The 19908-nt window shown below is 37.0% G+C and overlaps 1 protein-coding gene across 2 annotated transcripts in view; it reads right to left on the bottom strand.

The window, feature by feature from the left end:
• The window catches only part of RNF17 (ring finger protein 17), a 144765-nt gene that overhangs the window by 5251 nt on the left and 119606 nt on the right, over window positions 1-19908 (bottom strand). For both annotated transcript variants that reach the window (XM_058547773.1, XM_058547772.1), the window contains exons 27-32: window positions 11375-11494; window positions 10330-10410; window positions 7927-8052; window positions 6696-6752; window positions 3604-3720; window positions 1673-1841 (exon numbers count right to left, since the gene is read on the bottom strand). In XM_058547773.1, the coding sequence (XP_058403756.1) occupies window positions 1673-1841; window positions 3604-3720; window positions 6696-6752; window positions 7927-8052; window positions 10330-10410; window positions 11375-11494 (670 nt within the window). The remainder of the gene's footprint in view (window positions 1-1672; window positions 1842-3603; window positions 3721-6695; window positions 6753-7926; window positions 8053-10329; window positions 10411-11374; window positions 11495-19908) is intronic.

Below are 19908 nucleotides of genomic sequence, written 5' to 3'. Positions count from 1 at the left end.
ATTCTCTTCATACACTGTCAAGGTTCAGAGTACATGGACTACACCCTCAGGTTCCCATCTTGCTCTACCTCCACCACCCCTCCCTTGTTTATGTTATCATCTTCTCTTACACATAATTTCCATAAAGTATGGAATAAAGTATGGTTGTGGGCAAGCATTTAAAGACTACATGACTCTAATGTACAAAGATATTTTATTTCAAATGATTTTTACTGAAGTTGTAAACATTTTCTTGAGTATCCAGAGGTTACTGATAGAAACGCATCTAATGGATCCATCTGCATAGTGAACAACTGAATCACTGTTAACAGTCCCTTCCAACTTTTACCATTTCCAGCCTTAAAAACATGGCTGAAGTTTCATCTCAAAATAGAACTTAAAAAAACCCATCTAGTTGTCATGATATTTTAACCCACAAAACAACAACTTCAATATAAACTCCTTATTCAAATATACATATTTAAAAGGTACTTGCCTATGAATCAACTTATACATATGCATATATAAAAACTTTTACTGAAGAATAAAATACCTACAGAAAAATGCACAATAATATATGTGTAGCTCCATGAGTTATCATGGATTATCACATTATGCATAGATTGTTTGTGTGACTTCCCTTGAAGCAAGGACACAATGAGGAAAGAACTGTTTCCTCCAAACTATAAAGTTACGTTTACAAGAAAAAATGAGTTTATTCTTTCAGTCATTCAACAAATATTTATGAGCAACTACCTATACAAGGTGCCCTTCTAACTGCTGGTGACACAGCAGAGTCCTGCTCAGCTGCTGAGGACAGACAGCAGGAGGGAGAGTAGTGAGGCAGGGAAGGCAGGCAGGCTCCGGCACTGGTGCAGGGAGGGCAAAGACGACCTGCGGTCTGGGGAAAGCTGAGCAGAAACCCCAACTGCTGCACAGTCTGGGGAAAGAACACTCCAGGCAGAGGGAACAGAGTGTGCTGCTTATCAGCCAAACATGGGTCACAACTAATTAAATCTCATTGAATAAAAATCAAGTAAGACATCAAGCTGATGTTTTCCTTTACTAAGACATCCTCTGATATGTACAAAATACCAAGAATAAATACATCTCTACATATTACATATTGATAAAAATATACAGACACCACTCTTGGTATTCACCTATTGTCAACACCAGTAACTAGATGCATTTTCCTCATAGGAGAACCACATATATTTAATAAAGATGGGTAAGAATGGATTAGAAAGAAAAAAAGACAGCAGGATTTGACCTATCCTGACAGGACAGGACACAATCTGACCTCCCCTGCACCCACTCCAAAATTACCAGCTCAGATGGCTTTTAATTAAAATTACTGCCATTCAGGTTTGAATGACAACCCTCAAAATTTGAGCTAGTGGCAAAACCTCAAGCTCAGAAAAATCATCTTTATGCAGTCTATTTTCCAATACAGCCTGAGTTTTGGAAAATAAAGTGCCCCAAGGCAGTTACCTACCTTTGCTTAGTTTGCTTAAAGAAAACCGGAAAGATCATCTACAGAGTGTGGTAAGGATTCAAAGAGATCATGCACAGAAAGTGCATGTAATAAAAATATCAGTCCATGTTAGAAATAACCCAATTTCATCAGCCCATTAAAACAAAACAAACAGTTTTATTAAGAATCCTATTTTACTCAGAAAATTTAGTATACCTGTTCTAAAATCCGTTAGAGGAGGAAATGTCTCCACATTCTTATTAAACCTCCGCAGTGCTTCATCAAGGCTCTGAGACTCAGATTCCCAGCTGACTCCACTGTCATCTGTGTCACTGTGCTGGTTATACAGATTACAGTTTTCTACAGAATCAAGGCAAATATACACCTAAGTAGGGGGAAGGGAAGGAAAAAACTTTCAAATTCTGTAATTTTTAGTATTCATTTATATAGACAAAATCAATGCAGTAGACTCCAATGATGGCTCCAATGATCCCTCATGGAGTTCCTCTCCCACATCATACTGTTATCAACTGAACTCTCTCCCCAACTGAGGAGAGACCCAAGGAAGGGTCTCTTGCCCTTCCTCTTGGGTTTCTTCCTCTGCTTGGTGTCGCTACTTTGAAACGAGACCGAAGCTGAGCGTTCAATAGCACAAATTTTATTCAATGTCCAAAGAATGGAGAGGTCGGTGGGCCAGATAACAATACCAGAGTTGATCTCTATGACAGAAAGAACACAACAGAAGCGACAGTATGTGACTGATGAGATCAGATTATGAAAGACATGCGGCCTCTGTCTTGGTGGTGCTGTCTATGACTGCTCTCTCTCAGGGCAAGCGTGCAGCCTCTTGGTAGCAGGCCAGCAGAGAGGCCCGCCAGGCAAGGAACTGAGCCCACAGCCGACATCCACGCGACTCTTCTTGGAAGTGGATCCTGCAGTGCCCTCCCCCACCCCAACATCTTGATCATCAACTTACGAGAGACCCTGAGCCAGTACTTAATTAAGTAGCTCCTGGATTCCTGACTCTCATTGTGTGTTGTTTTAAGCTGCTAAATTTGCGGTAATTTGTTATGCAGCAATAACCAATACAAAAAAAAAAAACCTATAAAAACCAACAATAGTTGGTCTGCTCTCTCATGAAATTGAAGAGCAAACTCTTCCCTTGCCTGTGAAAGAATGGCTTACTGTGTAGGGGGCTGAAGGGACTGCCTGTGCTACTTGTCACTTCTTTCTTTCTTTCTTTCTTGTTAGCCAAGGAGGTATAATTGAATTTCCTTTAGTGTACTTATTCATTCAATGTTTACTGAGTGCCTACTAGATATTACAGAGTATTCTAGGTTCTGGGGACACATCAAAGACCAAAACTGACAAAAGTCCCCGATTCAGGGAGTTACATTCTAGTGGGGAGAAGCAGACAAACTTCGTAAGAAAGTGGCCTGCAGTGTGAGAAGGTGATAAATGGTGTGGACAACACAGAGCAGGATAAAGACCATCTAGAGTTCCGTGCAGGAAGAGGAGGGGGAAGGAGATGTTTAAGATTTCATAGGTGGAAAGAGTTCCAGCTTCGGCCGGCCCCGTGGCTTAGCGGTTAAGTGCGTGTGCTCTGCTACTGGTGGCCTGGGTTCGGATCCCGGACGCGCACCGATGCACCGCTTGTCCGGCCATGCTGGGGCTGCGTCCCACATACAGCAGCTGGAAGGATGTGCAACTATGACATACAACTATCTACTGGGGCTTTGGGGAAAAAAAAAAAGGAGGAGGATTGGCAATAGACGTTAGCTCAGAGCTGGTCTTCCTCAGCAAAAAGAGGAGGATTAGCATCGATGTTAGCTCAGGGCTGATCCCCTCACAAAAAAAAAAAAAAAAAAAAAGAAAGACAGAGTTCCAGCTTAAAATCTAAATAATTTATACAAACATAACTAAAGCAACACAACAGTGGGAAAACCAGCAAGTGCTTAAGAAACCCTCGCCTTATTAAGTATAAACAAATGTCTGAAGAGGAAATTATAGGATGGGCAAACTAAAGGTGATCAATTTTCAGTTATTTAAAATTAGGAAGATGGAAATGTGAAGAGTCAAACCTAGAGTTTAAGACCAAGATTGCTTGTTACGTTTTTAACCAACAACTAATCACTTCAATTACATACTTCATTGGGTGAGACAATGTGCTTGACTTGGACGGCATAGAGTTCTTCTGTGGGCGGCAGAGATGAGGACAAATACAGCGGTAAGATAGGAGTCTCCGTGTCAGATGAAAGCACTTTCTACAACACCACAAATGAATCCACATTTCAGGATGACTACTACCGAGATCCACCACATTATCAAATCCACAACAGCACCCCCAGCAGAAAGCAAGCTCTCAGACACTGCACACCACAAAACGATTTTATAGTAGGAGGACCAAAATGGGATGAGTCAACAAAAAGATCTTCAGAATTCTTTTGTCCCCTCAATTAAAAAAAAAAGATTTTGTATAAAAAAGCCCACATGAATGTTTATGTATACATATTTACATATACACACAAAATTTTGGTAGAATGGTTAACAAATAGTTAATAGTAATTGCCACTGCTTAGTGGGACTAGGGTGTTTGAGATGTAGAATGGGGCACTTTTTTTCCTTCTCACGTTTTTGTAGTATTTCATTTATTTTTAGAATAAGTACTTATTTTATAATAAAAACTAAAATGATATATGAAATGCCAAAAGAAGAGTTAAGTAGGTTAAAATTATCAAAAAAATGTGCTCTCTCTTAAGCTCTATAAAAGCATAAGGAATAAAAAGTGATGTGATTCCCAAGAGGATCATGGTAGTTAGCAGTTACCGGAAGCAAACACACATAAAAAGGCCAGTGACTCTTCTTTTAGAAAGTTTTAAAAAATTTGAAAGTTAAAAAATTCTTGAATGTGCTAATTAGCATAAAAAGTAAAATCATCACATTCAAATCTGTGTATTAATTTATTACCACTTCCAAACTCGTTGCAAAACAAAACATATTTGAACCACTCAGCAGAGTTCAGCAAAAAGCAACACCCACTGTTCAATTTTACTGATTTGTTGCAAGTCACTTTACAACAAGGATGTTATTTTTATAAGCACAGAATGAAATTCTACTTATAAATGCTAAAACTTTTACTTATTAAAACTCTTACTTCCTGCACCAAAAACCACATGACAAAAGAAAAAAACAGATAAATTGGACTTCATCAAAATTAAAACCTTTGGTGCTTCAAAGGACACTGTCAAGAAAGTGAAGACAACCCACAGAATGGGAGAGAACATCTGTAAATCAGATATCTGATAAGGGACTTGTATACAGAATATATAAAGAACTCTTACAACTCAACAATAAAAACACAACCCAACTAAAAATGGGCAGAGAATTTTCTCCAGTCTTTTTTATGTTATTTTCTATTTTTCTCCAGTTTTATTGAGATATAATCAACATATAACATTCTGTTAGTCCAAGATGTACAACAGGATTTGATATATGTATACACTGTGAAATGATTATGACAGTAACATCAATCACCTCACAGTTTTAAATTTTTTTCTTTTTCTGATGAAAACATTTGAGATGTACTCTCTTAGCAACTTTCAAATATACAATACAGCAGTGTTAACTATAGTGACCACATTGTACGTTATATCCCCAGGACTTAATTATCTTATAACTGGAAGTTTGTGCCTTTTGCCACCTTCACTCATTTCCCCCACTCTCACCTCTGGCAACCACAAATCTATTCTCTGTATCTATGAGTTAAGTTTTTTTAGATTCCACATATAAGTGAAATAATACAGTATTTTTCTTTCTCTGATTTATTTCACTTAGCATAATACCTTCAAAGTCCATCTGTGTTGTCACAAATGACAGGATTTCCTTTTTTATGGCTGAATAATATTCCATTGTATATACATACCACATCTTCTTTATCCATTCATCCATTAATGAACACGTAGGTTGTTTCCATATCTTGACTATGTAAATAATGCTGCAATGAACACGGGGTGCAGATATCTTTTTGAGATAGTGATTTAGTTTTTCTCGAATAAATACCCAGAAGTGAAATTGCTGGGTCACATGGTAGTTCTATTTTAAATTTTTTGAGGAACCTCTATACTGTTTTCCATAGGGGCTGCACAAATCTACATTCCCACCAACAATGCACAAGGGTTCCCTTTTCTCCACATCCTCACAAATATTTTCTTCCATTCAGTAGGTTGCCTTTTCATTTTGTGAGGGTTTCCCTTGTTATACAAAAGCTTTTTAGTTTGATTTAGTTCTACTTGTTTAATTTTGTTTTTCGCCCTTGCTTTTGGTGTCAAATCCTGGGCAGAGGATTTGAACAGAGATTTCTCCAAAGAAAATACACAAATGGCCAAAGAGCACATGAAAAGATGCTCACCATCATCAGTCATCAGGGAGATGCAAATCAAAACCACAATGAGATACCACTTCACACCTATCCTAGGATGGTGAGGAAAAAAGTCAGATAAGTGTTGGTGAGGATATGGAAAAAATGGAACCCTTGTATATTACCTAACATGAAAGTAAAATGGTGCAGCCCCTTTGGAAAACAGTTTTGTAATTCCTTAAAATAGTAAAGAGTGTCACAATATGACTTAATTCCACTCCTAGGTCCATACCCAAGAGAAGTGAAAACAGACATACACACAAAAACTTGTACACAAATGTTCATAGCAGCTTTATTCACAATCGCAAAAAGCTGGAAACAACCCAAGTGTCCATCAATGGATGAATGGATCAACAAAATGTGGCATTATTCATACAACGGAATATCATTCAGCAATAAAAAGAATAGAAGAATGAACCTTGAAAAAATTATGCTGAGGGAAAGAAGCCAGTCACAAAGGGCTATGTACAGTACTGTATGATTCCATTTATATGAAATGTCAAGAACAGGCAAATCCATAGAGGCAGAATGTTAGTGGTTTCCAGGAAACTGGGCAAGAGGAAAATGGGAAGTGACTGCTGTTGGTATGGGGTTCCTTTTTGGGGTGATGAAATGCTGTGGAATTAGTCATGATGATTGCACAACTCTGTGAATATACTAAAAACCCTGAATTGTATACTTTAAAAAGTTGAATTTTATGGTATGTAAATTATATCTCAAAAAAGCTGTTATAAAAGAAAACGCTTACTTCCTGACCTTGTATCAGATCATCTGTATTGATGAAGTGTCCAAAGTTCCCAAAATACTTGGACTGAAACTTACCTCAAACCTTATTTCCCATCTTTCCTCCTCATACTTTCTATTGTAATCTGTTGGTTTCTGAAATAATATAGTATTATTAATTAATTAAACCATCTTTATATAATACTGTTTTAAGGGACTTTCATATTTCATCCCCACAAAAACTGAGTGCATGTCCTTGTTGACCTTCATTTAGTTACTTCAGGTTAACTATGGGAAAACCTAATGTTCTGAGTAATCTTAATATTGCAACAATAAGAATCCTAAAAATTATGCTAAACACACGTCAATTGTAACTAGTTTATTATAAGAGAGTGGGAGCTCTTACCTTTCCTTTGAAATGTTCACACTGAAGAGAACAACCGGAAGAGACTCAGTAATCTTTATAAAACCAGTTTAACAGATGGGACACCTTTTACACAAACACGGGGCATGCATGCGCACACGCACACACACACCACACCACTCTGCCCAAAAGAAAGGGCTGGCAGTAAATAATATCAGTTGCTTTCTGAGAGAAGAGAGTAGTTTTCTATACTAAACTGAACACCCGACGTTTGGTTGTGTACAACACTAAAATGAATACTCAAAACAAGTGAACTGTAAGTCTAGAAATAAAAATATCTTGCTATATAAAATGTCAGTGTTATTACTTAGGATGAATACCCTATTTCTGTAAAGTATTTATGGCAGCTTGCAATGTGAAACCATATCTATAACAGGCTAATTCTGTTTTTTAAAATATTAAAAACAGAAGCACAAGGTAACTAGAATGGACTATTTATTGAAGCTAAGCTTAAAATCTGGCTCTGAGTTTCTTGTAAGAAGGCAAAATGGGGAAAATGTTATAATATCAAATAAAAGGAAAAAACATTTCATCTGGGGAGAGAGTCCTTCTCTGCAGTGAATTCTATTAAGATTTTATAATTTACACCTCTATATTCAAACAACATTGGATAACATATGGGCTTCTCACTAGGTTTGAAGGTACAGAAACATTAATTGTTAAAGCAATTAAATGCAATTAATTAAATTAATGCATTTAATGCAATTAAAGTCCTTTTTAGGACATTTATAAAGCACGATATAGTGTATTGCTTTCTCAATAAAGAATTTACAAATTCTTTAGACTCTCTTAACATATCAGACATGTAGAACCATATTGAAGACCAAGGTGTAAAACAAAATATGACATTTTAACCAGAATTTGTTTTCTATAGTTTAGATTTTTATAGAAAAATAGCTCACTTACTTCTTTCAGTATTTCCTCAGAATGTTCAAAAGTACAATATTTATGGTGTGCCATAAAATAAGTAAGTGACATTCCATCAAAATAGAGATGAATAGATAATTTCCCCCATGGATTTTCAGGTAATTCCTATTTAAATTCAATAATGAAGATTATTACTATAAAAATACAATCTGTTTGAAGATTAAAATTTTATAGTTAGCAAAAATGAAATGAGATTTCTGACAATCATGGTATTACCAGTTTGACTAATGACTCATTTGATAAAATTTTCTTCCTGGTATTTTGGCAGGTTATGAAGCAGTACTTCTACTACCTGGGTTTATGTAAAATACATTTACATGTCCATAAGGTAGAGAGTTTCCTAGTTATTTACTGGAAAATAATTCACTATACATAATTTACTACACATCATCTTGAGATGATACTAATAATTTATACTAAGTAGAAGGAGAAAGAAAAGGTATGTTCAAGGGTAAAGAAATGAAGTTTAGTTAAAAATCCCCAAATGGCAGGAATCAGAAGAAACTAACCACAATCTAGAAGGAGTCATGATAATGGCTTTAAAACTCTTAAGTCCATTCATAATTATCAAGTGTTGAACATGTACATAGCTGATAAGCCTCACTTCTACTTGGTGCCACCTTAGTCCAAACTCATATCTCTACTGAGTTACTGTGATTGCCTTTCAGCAGATCTCCCTGCTTCTATTTTTTTCTGCTATCCAGTTTTTAACAGAGCAGAGTGAAAGTACTAGCCTGTGAGGTCAGATCACGTCAGTCCTTAGCTCAGACCCTCACATGCCACCTACGTCAGCTGGGAGCCGGAGCTCTCACGTCCCCTCCCCGTCTCGACTCTGCTGTCTGGGCTCCTTCTGCTCCAGCCACAGCGGCTTCCCGGCCATGCCCTGGACACTCGAGGCGTGCTCCTGCCTCGGAGCTCTTGCACTATTCTCCTAATATCTGCATGGCTTGTCCTCTCACCATTTTAAAGTCTTTACTCAAATCTTACCTTTACAGTGATGTCTTCCCTGACCACTATATTTAAAACGACACTCCTCCCCTGCCCCACCCCCCCCATCAGCCTTTCCTGCTTTATTTTCTTCCTAGCCCCATCACTATCTACTACACCTTATGTTTTGTGTTTTTTTATTTTTGTTTCGCACCGCTAAAATGGAAGCTCCACGGAGGCAGGAGTTCCCGACTACTCAGTTCACTGCTGCATCTCCAGCCCTTGCACAGAGCCCGGCACATTCGAGGCACTGAGTCAGGCTTTGTTATTAGTAGTGAAGGTGAGAGGAGAAAGTCTGGGGAAGGTTTGCCACGGCAGTAAGGGTTGCAGGGCACGCACATTCACGGTTTCTGGGAAATTCGGCAGCCTTTAGTACTGCAAATTGTCCTCCCATGTTAAGCTAAGCAGTGAAGAAAGCTACCTTGATAAAGCAAAGAATTTCAATCTTTACCTTACCTCTGTGACCTTCACAGAAGACAGGAGTAACCAGAGAGGGGCTCTTAGTACTAACATAAGCAGCACTAAAGCATCTCTATTTTCTTAGGTGGGTCTGTGGCTCTCTTTAGGTCTTTATGACCCTAGCATCACACCTTTCATACAGAAATACTTTCCTTACAGTTTTTATATCTTTCTACTTGAATCCTCAAACATAGCTGCAGATTAATCTTATCACCTTACTGCTCAGAAACCTCCAATGGGGCCCCAGTGACTGACCTCTACCTCTCTTAAATCCTATTCACCACTACTCTCCTCAGAAAACCTCTACTATTCTAGCCAAACAGTTATATCATTTCCCGAAAATGTGCCATGCTCGTTTCTGTCCCTCTGTGCCTACTTGTGCATTCCATTTCCCTGGTCAGGAGAACTTGACCACCTTTTCTGGAAGGGCGACCTCAATTCTCACCATCTCTAACTTCCTATTACACTTACTCTTTTCACCAGGCACTGGGCTCTCAGCACATTATTCTGTGGTGTGGAGTTTTAGGCTGACGTCTTGTGTCTGCTGTTTCACTTAGAGAATGTCTTTGAGGACATGGATTACCTGCATCTAACTCAGTGCCACACACGCTGTACCATCCTGAAAACCACTATATGTATTTATAAATATCTCTAATTCTTCGATACTGCTCCCTGTATCAACTAAGTTGTTAATAAAGATCTTCCAAATTACTGACTTGAATGTTTATGAAAGTTCTCAAGAACTTGCTCAAAGTTAGGCTTATTTACAATAAGCCTAGGAAGGAACCAAAGTGGTAACTTCTTGTATGTTAATGAGTACTTTACATTCACATAGGAACATTGCTCATCATAAACAATATCCCTCAAATTATGTTACCTATAACACTTTATGGCAAATAATTTAAATCAATGATAGATGCTTTACATACAAATTACCTTTATGTGAATTTCCACCTCTCTCTTTGAAAGTAGTTCCTGAAGGAGTTCTATTGCATCTGGTTGCCAGACATTCCCAACCTATTTGAGATTAATAAACTCAGATTCTTTCACACTTTCACAAAATAAGACAGAGCAGGAAGAAAATGAAGATACACAAAAGTAGCCATAAACATAACACTAGAGAGTGGTACAAAATATACAAGCAGTTTTCAGAGAATATCATAGGTATATGATTAAAATGATCTTAAGAAACTAATAATTTGTCTGAGATTTTCCCATAGTACTCTCTTAAAGCATTCTATGCTTTTAAAATATAAATCTAAATTAAAAACAAAGCATCATAAAACTTAAAAAAAAAAGACCAAAATGCCAGTGTGGTGCTTGTATAACGCCTACACTATGTATTTATTAAGGAGCAGAGATCGTTATATTTTATGTGTTAAGGAGGCTGACACGGCAAAGAATGGGGGCCAGCTGCCAATAAGGAGCCTCAGCGTCCCGCCAAGGCCACGTGAATGAGCCGTTTGGAAGGGGATCCTCTATCCAGTCAATCCTTTGATGACTGCACTTCTGGTGGACACCTTGACTGCAGTATCACAAGGGACCACAAGCCAAAACCACCAAGCTAAGCTGCTCCCAATCCCTGAGCCACAGAACCTGTATGAAATTTTTAAAAAGTTTACTGTTGATTTAGACCACTAAGTTTTAGTTTAATTTGTTCTGCAGCAAGAAATAACTATTATACCGCTCCTTATATGATTTCCAGCTTCAAATTTGTTGAAATTTTATTTGATGAATAACTAAATTTTTACAATTTTACTCTTTCCCATCTATGATGATATTATGTCTCTTCACTTATTCAGATGTTTTTATATCCTTCAGTATAATTTTGTAGTTTTCTTCATAAAAGCCCTTTAGCTGTCTTATTAAACTTTGTTACAACTGAAAGGGATTTCATATTACATTCTAATTTCTAAAAAATTATTGTTAATATAAAAACAATATTTAAAATTAATCATCCTACAAATTACTGATTACTCACAGGTATGGTATTATAGAGCTGACAAGGAATACAAAACTGGGGTGTATCGGGACATAGCAAAATAGGGTAAAGATGACACTGTGGAATCTTCTCAGTGAATCCGTGATCTAAATATTGTACCTGAAACAGGACAAATAAATTTATAATTAAAATTTACTACTAAAAACTAGAGGAAAGAGGGACTCCCTGGTATTTAAAAAAAAAAAAAAAAAAGACATACTAGAAAGATACCTAAATCTGAATTTGAAAAATCTCCAGGAAAAAAGCAACATTGTATTCCCTCATCCTATAGTGTATCAAACCTCATCAAAAGGTTTTCTTACACATATACCAAAGCCCTTTTGTTTAAACTAGGTCTTATTAGATGTACAAATTTCTTGAGAATAATCCACTTTCTCTGAGGATGATTTCTTAATCTTGTTTTGTTTCTCCAAGTATTTTAGAAGCACTGATTTATATTTAATAAAGGAGCATTTCTAAAATTCTCAGTACTCCTCAAACAGTTTCACAGTTTAGGAAACTCTGCATGCAATGTTTCCTTCTTGGAGAATCACATTGCATAATAAAGGCTCTGAGAAGTCTTGTAAGAAAGAAATTTGTTTTTATATCATCCAGTGTTCCTCAAACTTCTCTGTAAAATAACTTCCTAAAAAGATTTTATTTTTTTAGAGCCATTTTAGGTTCACAGCAAAACTGAGGAAGGTACAGAGATTTCCCTCATACCCTCTACCTCCCTCAACCAACCTCCCCAACTATCAACATCCTGCACCAAGAGTGGCAATTTGTCATCACCAATGAAATTACATAGACATTTCATAATCATCCCAAGCCCACAGCTCATATTAGGGGTCACTCCTGGTGGTGTACATCCTATGGGCGTGACAAATGTATAAAACATGTATCTACCTTTATAGTATCATATAGAACGTTTTCACTGCCCTAAAAATCCTCTGTGTTCTGCTTATTCATCCCTCCCTCCCCTCAACCCCTGGCAAGCACTTATCTTTTTACTGTCTCCATAGTTTTGCCTTTTCCAGAATGTCCTATAGTTGGAGTCATACAGTATGCAGCCTTTCCAGATTGGCTTCTTTTACTTAGCTATATGCATTTAGGGTTCCTCCATGTCTTTTCATGGCTTGATAGCTCACTTCTTTTTAGTGTTGAATAATATTCCCTTGTCCGGACGTACCAGTTTATTTATCCTTTCACCTACGTTAGGACATCTTGGTTGCTAACAAGTTTGGCAATTATAAATAAAGCTGCTTATACATCCGTGTGCAGGTTTTTGTTTGGACATAAATTTTCATCTCCCCTGGGTAAATACCAAGGAGAACAATTGCTAGATCCTATGGTGGGAGTATGTTTAGTTTTGTTAAGAAACTGCCCAACTGTCTTCCAAAGTTGGCTGCACCATTCTGCATTCCCAGCAATGCATGAGAGTTCCTGTTGCTCCATATCCTCACCAGCATCTGATGTTGTCAGTGTTCCGGATTTCGGCCATACCAATAGGCGTGTAGTGGTATCTCATTGCTTTTTTTTTTTTTTTTTTTGTGAGGAGGACCAGCCCTGAGCTAACATCCGATGCCAATCCTCCCCTTTTTTCTTGAGGAAGATTGGCCCTGAGCTAACATCCGTACCCATCTTCCTCTACTCTACATGGGACGCCGCCACAACATGGCTTGACAAGCGGTGCATCAGTGCGCGCCCGGGATCCAAACCTGCCAATGCCGGGCCGCCAAAGTGGAGTGCGTGCACATAACTGCTTGCGCCACCGGGCCGGCCCCTCACTGTTGTTTTAATTTGCATTTCCCTGATGACACACGATGTGGAGCATCTTTTCATATGCTTATTTGCCATCTGTATGTTTTCTTTGGTGAGGTGTCAGTTAAGGTCCTTTGCCCATTTTTTACTTGGGTTGTTTTCTTATTGTTGAGTTTTAAGAGTTCTTTGTATATTTTGGATAACAGTCCTTTATCAGATGTGTCCCTTGCAAATATTTCCTCCCATTGTGTGACTTGTCCTCTCATTCTCTTGACATTGTCTTTTGCAGAGGAGAAGTTTTTAATTTTAATGAAGTCCAGCTTATCCCTTATTTCTTTCATGGGTCATGTCTTTGGTGCTATATCTAAAAATTCATCACCATACCCAAGATCATCTAGGTTTTCTATGCTATCTTCCAGGAGTTTTATAGTTATGTGTTTTATATTTAGGTCTGTGATCCATTTTGCATTAATTTTTCTGAAGGGTATAAAGTATGTGTCTAGATTCATTTTTTTGCATGTAGACATCCATTTGTTGCAGCACCATTTGTTGAAAGACCATCTTGGCTCAGTTGTGCTACCTTTGCTCCTTTGTCAAAGATCAGTTGACTATATTTATGTGGGTCTGTTTCTGGACACTCTGTTCTGTTCCGTTGAACTATTTGTCTTTTGTTTTGCAATACTACACTCTCTTGATTTCCATAGTTGTAGTAAGTCTTGCAGTCAGGTAGTGTCAGTCCTCTGACTTTGTTCTTCTCCTTCAATATTAGTTGGCTATTCTGGGTATTTTGCCTTTCCATATAAACTTTAGAATCAGTTTGTTGATATCCACAAAATATCTTGCTGGGATTCTGACTGGGATTGCACTGAATCTATCAATCAAGTTGGGAAGAACTGCAATCTTGACAATACTGAGTCTTCCTATCCATGAACATGGAATGTCTCTCCATTTATTTTGTTCTTTGATTTCAATCATCAGAGTTTTGTAGTTTTCTTCACATAGACCTTGTACATATTTTGTTATATTTATACATAAGTATTTCATTTTGGGGGGGGGCTAATGTAAATGGTATTGTGTTTTTAATTTCAAATACCACTTATTCATTGCTGGTATATGGGAAAGGGACTGATTTTTGTATATTAACCTTGTGTCCTGCAATCTTGCTATAATTGCTTACTAGTTCCAGAAGTTTTCTGTTGATTCTTCTGCATTTTTTACACAGATGAAGGTGTCATCTGTAAACAAAGACAATTTTATTTTTTCCTTCCCCATCTGTATACCTTTTATTTCCTGTTTTTGTCTTATTGCATCAGTTAGTACTTCCAGTATGACTGAAAAGGAGTGCTGGGAAGGGACATCCTTGCCTTGCTCCTGATCTTAGTTGGAAAGCTTTGAGTTTTCTCACCTTTAAATATGATGTTAGCCATAGGGTTTTTTTAATAGATAATTTTTATCAAGTTGAGGAAGTTCCCCTTTATTCCCAAGTTTACTGAGAGTTTTTGTTTTTTAATAATAATTTTTTAAAATTTTTTGTTTATTGCAGTAACATTGGTTTATAACATTGTATAAATTTCAGGGGTACATCATTATACTTCTATTTCTGCATAGGATTACATCATGTTCACCACCCAAACACTAATTACAACCCATCAACACACACATGTGCCGAATTATCCCTTTTGCCCTCCTCCCTCCCCCCTTCCCCTCTGGTAACCACCAATCCAATCTGTCTCTATGTGTTTGTTCATTGTTGTTATTATATACCACTTAATGAGTGAGATCATACGGTATTTGACCTTCTCCCTCTGACTTATTTCACTTTGCATAATACCCTCAATGTCCATCCATGTTGTCACAAATGGCTGGATTTCATCGTTTCTTATGGCTGAGTAGTATTCCATTGTGTATATATACCACATCTTCTTTATCCATTCGTCCCTTGATGGGCACTTAGGTTGCTTCCAAGTCTTGGCTATTGTGAATAACGCTGCAATGAACACAGGGGTGCATGTATCTTCACGTATTGGTGTTTTCAAGTTCTTTGGATAAATACCCAGCAGTGGAATAGCTGGATCATATGGTAGTTCTATCCTTAATTTTTTGAGGAATCTCCATATCGCCTTCCATAGTGGCTGCACCAGTTTGCACTCCCACTAGCAGTGTATGAGAGTTCCCTTCTCTCCACGTCATCTCCACACTTGTTGTTTCCTGTCTTGTTAATTATAGCCATTCTGACGGGCGTGAGGTGATATCTCATTGTAGTTTTAATTTGCATTTCCCTGATAGTTAATGATTTTGAACATCTTTTCATGTGCCTGTTGGTCATCTGTATATCTTCTTTGGAGAAATGTCTGTTCAGGTCTTTTGCCCATTTTTTAATTGGGTTGTTAGTTTTTCTGTGGTTGAGATGCATGAGTTCTTTATATATGTTGGAGATTAACCCCTTATCAGATGTATGGTTTGCAAATATCTTCTCCCAATTGTTAGGTTGTCTTTTCATTTTGTTGATGGTTTCCTTTGCTGTGCAGGTTTTTAGTTTGATGTAGTCCCATTTGTTTATTTTTTCTATTGTTTCTCTTACCCGGTCAGACATGGTGCTTGAAAACATATTGCTAAGACTGATGTCGAAGAGCATACTGCCTATGTTTTCTTCTAGCAGTTTCACAGTTTCAGGTCTTACATTCAAGTCCTTAATCCATTTGGAGTTAATTTTTGTGTAGTGTGTAAGGTAAGGGTCTACTTTCATTTTTTTGCATATGGCTGTCCAGTTTTCCCAACACCATTTGTTGAAGAGACTTTCTTTTCTCCATTGTATGTTCTTGGCTCCTACTGAGAGTTTTAAATCACGAATGGGTGTTGGATCTTCTCAACTGCTTTTTCTGCATCTATTGATATGATCGTATGATTTTCCTTTTTAACTCTGTTGATGTGATGCATTACACTAACTGATTTTCAAATGTTAAATCACCCTTGTATACCTGGGATCTCATTTGGTCATGGTGTATAATTCATTTTATATATTGTTGGATTTGATTTGCTAATACTTTGCTGAGGATTTTTGCATCTATGTTCCTGAGAGATATTGGTCTGTAGTTTTCTTTTCTTATGATGTCTTTGTCTGTTTTTGGTATTAGGGTAATGCTGGCCACATAGAATCAGGAAGTATTCCCTCTGCTTCTATCTTATGAAAGAGACTGTAGAGAACTGGTAAAATATCTTCCTTAAATGTTTGGTAGAATTCACTAGTGAACCCATCTCGGCCTGGTGGTTTTTGTTTTGGAAGATTATCAATTATTGATTCAATTTCTTTAATAGATATAGGCTTCCTCAGATTGTCTATTTCTTCTTGTGTGAGTTTTGGCAGATTGCGGCCTTTAAGGGATTTGTCCATTTCATCTAGGTTATCACATTTGTGGGCATAGAGTGGTTCATAGTATTCCTTTACTCTCTTTTAATGTTCATAGGATCCGTAGTGATATGCCATCCTTCATTTCTGATATTAGTAATTCATGTCCTCTTTTTTCTTAATTAGCCAGGCTAGAGGCTTATCAATTTTATCTTTTATCTTTTCAAAGAACCAGCTTTTAATCTCTTTGATTTTTGTTCTTGATTTCCTGTTTTCAATTTCATTGATTTCTGCTAATTCTTATTACTTCTTTTCTTCTATTTTGAATTTTTTCTTTTTCCAGTTATCCAGATGATTGACTTTAGATTTCTCTTCTTTTCTAACATATGCATTCAATGCTATAAGTTTCCCTCTAAGTACGGCTTTAGGTGCATCTCATAAATTTTAATAAGTTGTGTTTTCATTTTCATTTACTTCAAAACATTTTAAAATTTCTCTTGAGATTTCTTCCTTGACCCATGTGTTATTTAGATGTCTGTAGCTAAATCTCCATGTATTTTGGGATTTTCCTGTTATCTTTCTGTTACTGATTTCTAGTTTAATTCATTGTGGTCTGAAAGCAGACACTGATTGCTATTCTTTTAAATTTAAGGTGTATTTTAAGGCTCAAAATGTAGTTTATCTTGGTGAGTGTTCCATGTGAGCTTGAGAAAAATGTGTATTCTGGTGTTGTTGGAAAAGGGGTCCAGAGATACCAATTATATCTAGTTGATTGATGATGATGTTGAATTCAACTATGTCCTTACTGATTTTCTGCCTACTGGATCTGTTCATTTCTGACAGAAGGTTGCTGAACTCTCCAACTATGATAGTGGATGCATCTACTGCTCCTTACAATTCTATTAGTTTTTGCCTCATGTGGTTTGATTCTCTGTTTTTAAGTGCATACACAATAAGAACCGTTATGTCTTCTTGGAAAACTGACCGCTTTATCACTATGCAATGCTCTTCTTTTTCCTTGATAACTTTCCTTGCTTTGAGGTCTGCGCCATTTGAAATTATCATAGCTACTTCTGCTTTCTTTTGATCAGTGTTATCATGGAATATTTTTCTCTATCCATTTACTATTTTTTTCAATTATTTTATTGAAATTATAAAGGTTTATAACATTGTGTAATTTGGGGTGTACATTATTTATCAATTTCTGTATAGAGGGCATTGTGCTCACCACCAGTAGTCTAATTTTTATCCATCACCATACATATATGCCCCTTTACTGCTTTTGCCCACTTTCAACCCCCTTCCCCTCTGGTAACCACTAATCTGTTCTCTTTGTCCATGTGTTTGTTTATCTTCCACATATGAGTGAAATCATGCAGTATTTGTACTTTCTCTATCTGGATTACTTTCCTTAACATCATACCCTCAAGGTCCATCCATATTATCGCAAATGGGACAATTTTGTCATTTTTATGGCTGAGTAGTATTCCATTGTGTATATATACCACATTTTCTTTATCCATTCATCCGTAGCAGGGCACTTGTGTTGCTTCCATGTTTTGGCTAATGTGAATAATGCTGCAATGAACATAGGGTTGCATAAATCTCTTTGGATTGTTGATTTCAAGTTCTTTGAATAAATACCCAGTACTGTGACAGCTGGAATGTACGGTATTTCTATTTTTAATTTTCTGAGAAATCTTCATACTGTTTTCCATGTGGCCACACCAGTTTGCATTCTTACCAACAGTATATAAGGGCTCCCTTTTCTCCGCATCCTCTCTAACATTTGTTATTTTTTGCCTTAGTAATTACAGCCATTCTGACAGGTGTAAGGTGATATCTAATTGTAGCTTTGATTTGCATTTCCCTAATAATTAGTGATGCTGAACATCTTTTCATGTGTCCATTAGCCATCTGTATATCTTATTTGGACAAATATCTGTTAATATCCCATGCCCATTTTTTCTTTTGTGTGAGGAAGACTCGCCCCAAGCTAACATCTGTTGTCAGTCTTCCTCTTTTTGATTGAGGAAGATTGTCCCTGAGCTAACACTGGTGCCAATCTTCCTCTATTTTGTATGTGGGACAGCACCACAGCATGGCTTGATGAGCAGTGTGTAGGTTGGTCTGTGCCCAGGATCCGAACCCATGAACCCCAGGCTGCCAAAGCAGAGTGTGCAAACTTAACCACTACGACACTGGGCTGGTCCCATCCTCTGCCCATGTTTTGATTGGGTTGTTTGTTTTCTTGTTATTGAGTTGTGTGAGTTCTCTATATATTTTGGAAATTAACCCCTTGTCAGACATATGATTTGCAAACATTTTGTCAGTTGGTGAACTGTCTTTTCGTTTTGTTCATGGTTTCCTTTGCCTTGTAAGAGCATTTTAGTTTGATGTAGTCCCATTTATTTTTTCTTCTGTTTCCCCTGCCTGAGTAGACATGGTATTTGAAAAGATGCTGCTAAGACCAATGTCAAACAGCACACTGCCTATATTTTCTTCTAGGAGTTTTATAGTTTCAGGTCTTACATTCAAGTCTTTGATGCATTTTGAGTTAATTTTTGTGTATGGTGAAAGACAACGGTCTACTTTCATTCTCTTGCATGTGGCTGGCCAGTTTTCCCACCACCATTTATTGAAGAGACTTTCCTTCCTCCATTGTATGTTCTTGGCTCCTTTGTCAAAGACTAACTAACCAAAGATGTGTGGTTTTATTTCTGGGCTTTCACTTCTGTTCTACTGATGTGTGTGTCTGTTTTTGTGCCAGTACCATGCTGCTTTGATTACTATAGCTTTGTAGCATATTTTGAAGCCAGGGATTGTGATACCTCCAGCTTTGTTCTTTTTTCTCAGGATTGCTTTGGCTATTTGAGGTCTTTTGTCATTCCATATAAATTTTAGGATTCTTTGTTCTAGTTCCGTAAAGAATGTCATTGGGATTCTGAATGGGATGGCAATGAATCTGTAGATTGCTTTAGGTAATATGGACATTTTAACTATGTTTATTCTTCCAATCCATGAGCATGGAATATCTTTCCATTTCTTTATATCTTCTTTGATTTCTTTCAATAACGTCTTATAGTTTTCAGAGTTTAGATCTTTCACCTCCTTGGTTAAATTTATTCCTAGATATTTTATTCTTTCTGTTGCAAATGTAAATGGGATTGTATTTTTGACTTCTCTTTATGCTAGTACGTTATTAGTGTATAGAAATGCAGCTGATTTTCATAAGTTGATTTTGTACCCTGCAACTTTGCTATAGTTGTTGATTATTTCCAATAGATTTCTTGTGGATTCTGAATAGATTCTGAGGGATTGTCAATTTTGTTTATCTTCTCAAAGAACCAGCTCTTACTTCCACTGATCCTTTCTATTGTTTTTTTAGTTTCTATTTCATTTATTTATGCTCTAGTTTTTATATTTC

This window comes from Diceros bicornis, chromosome 9 (genome assembly GCF_020826845.1).
Source record: "Diceros bicornis minor isolate mBicDic1 chromosome 9, mDicBic1.mat.cur, whole genome shotgun sequence".
NCBI classification, from domain to species: domain Eukaryota; kingdom Metazoa; phylum Chordata; class Mammalia; order Perissodactyla; family Rhinocerotidae; genus Diceros; species Diceros bicornis.
This window is presented reverse-complemented; position numbering and strand designations above follow the sequence as displayed.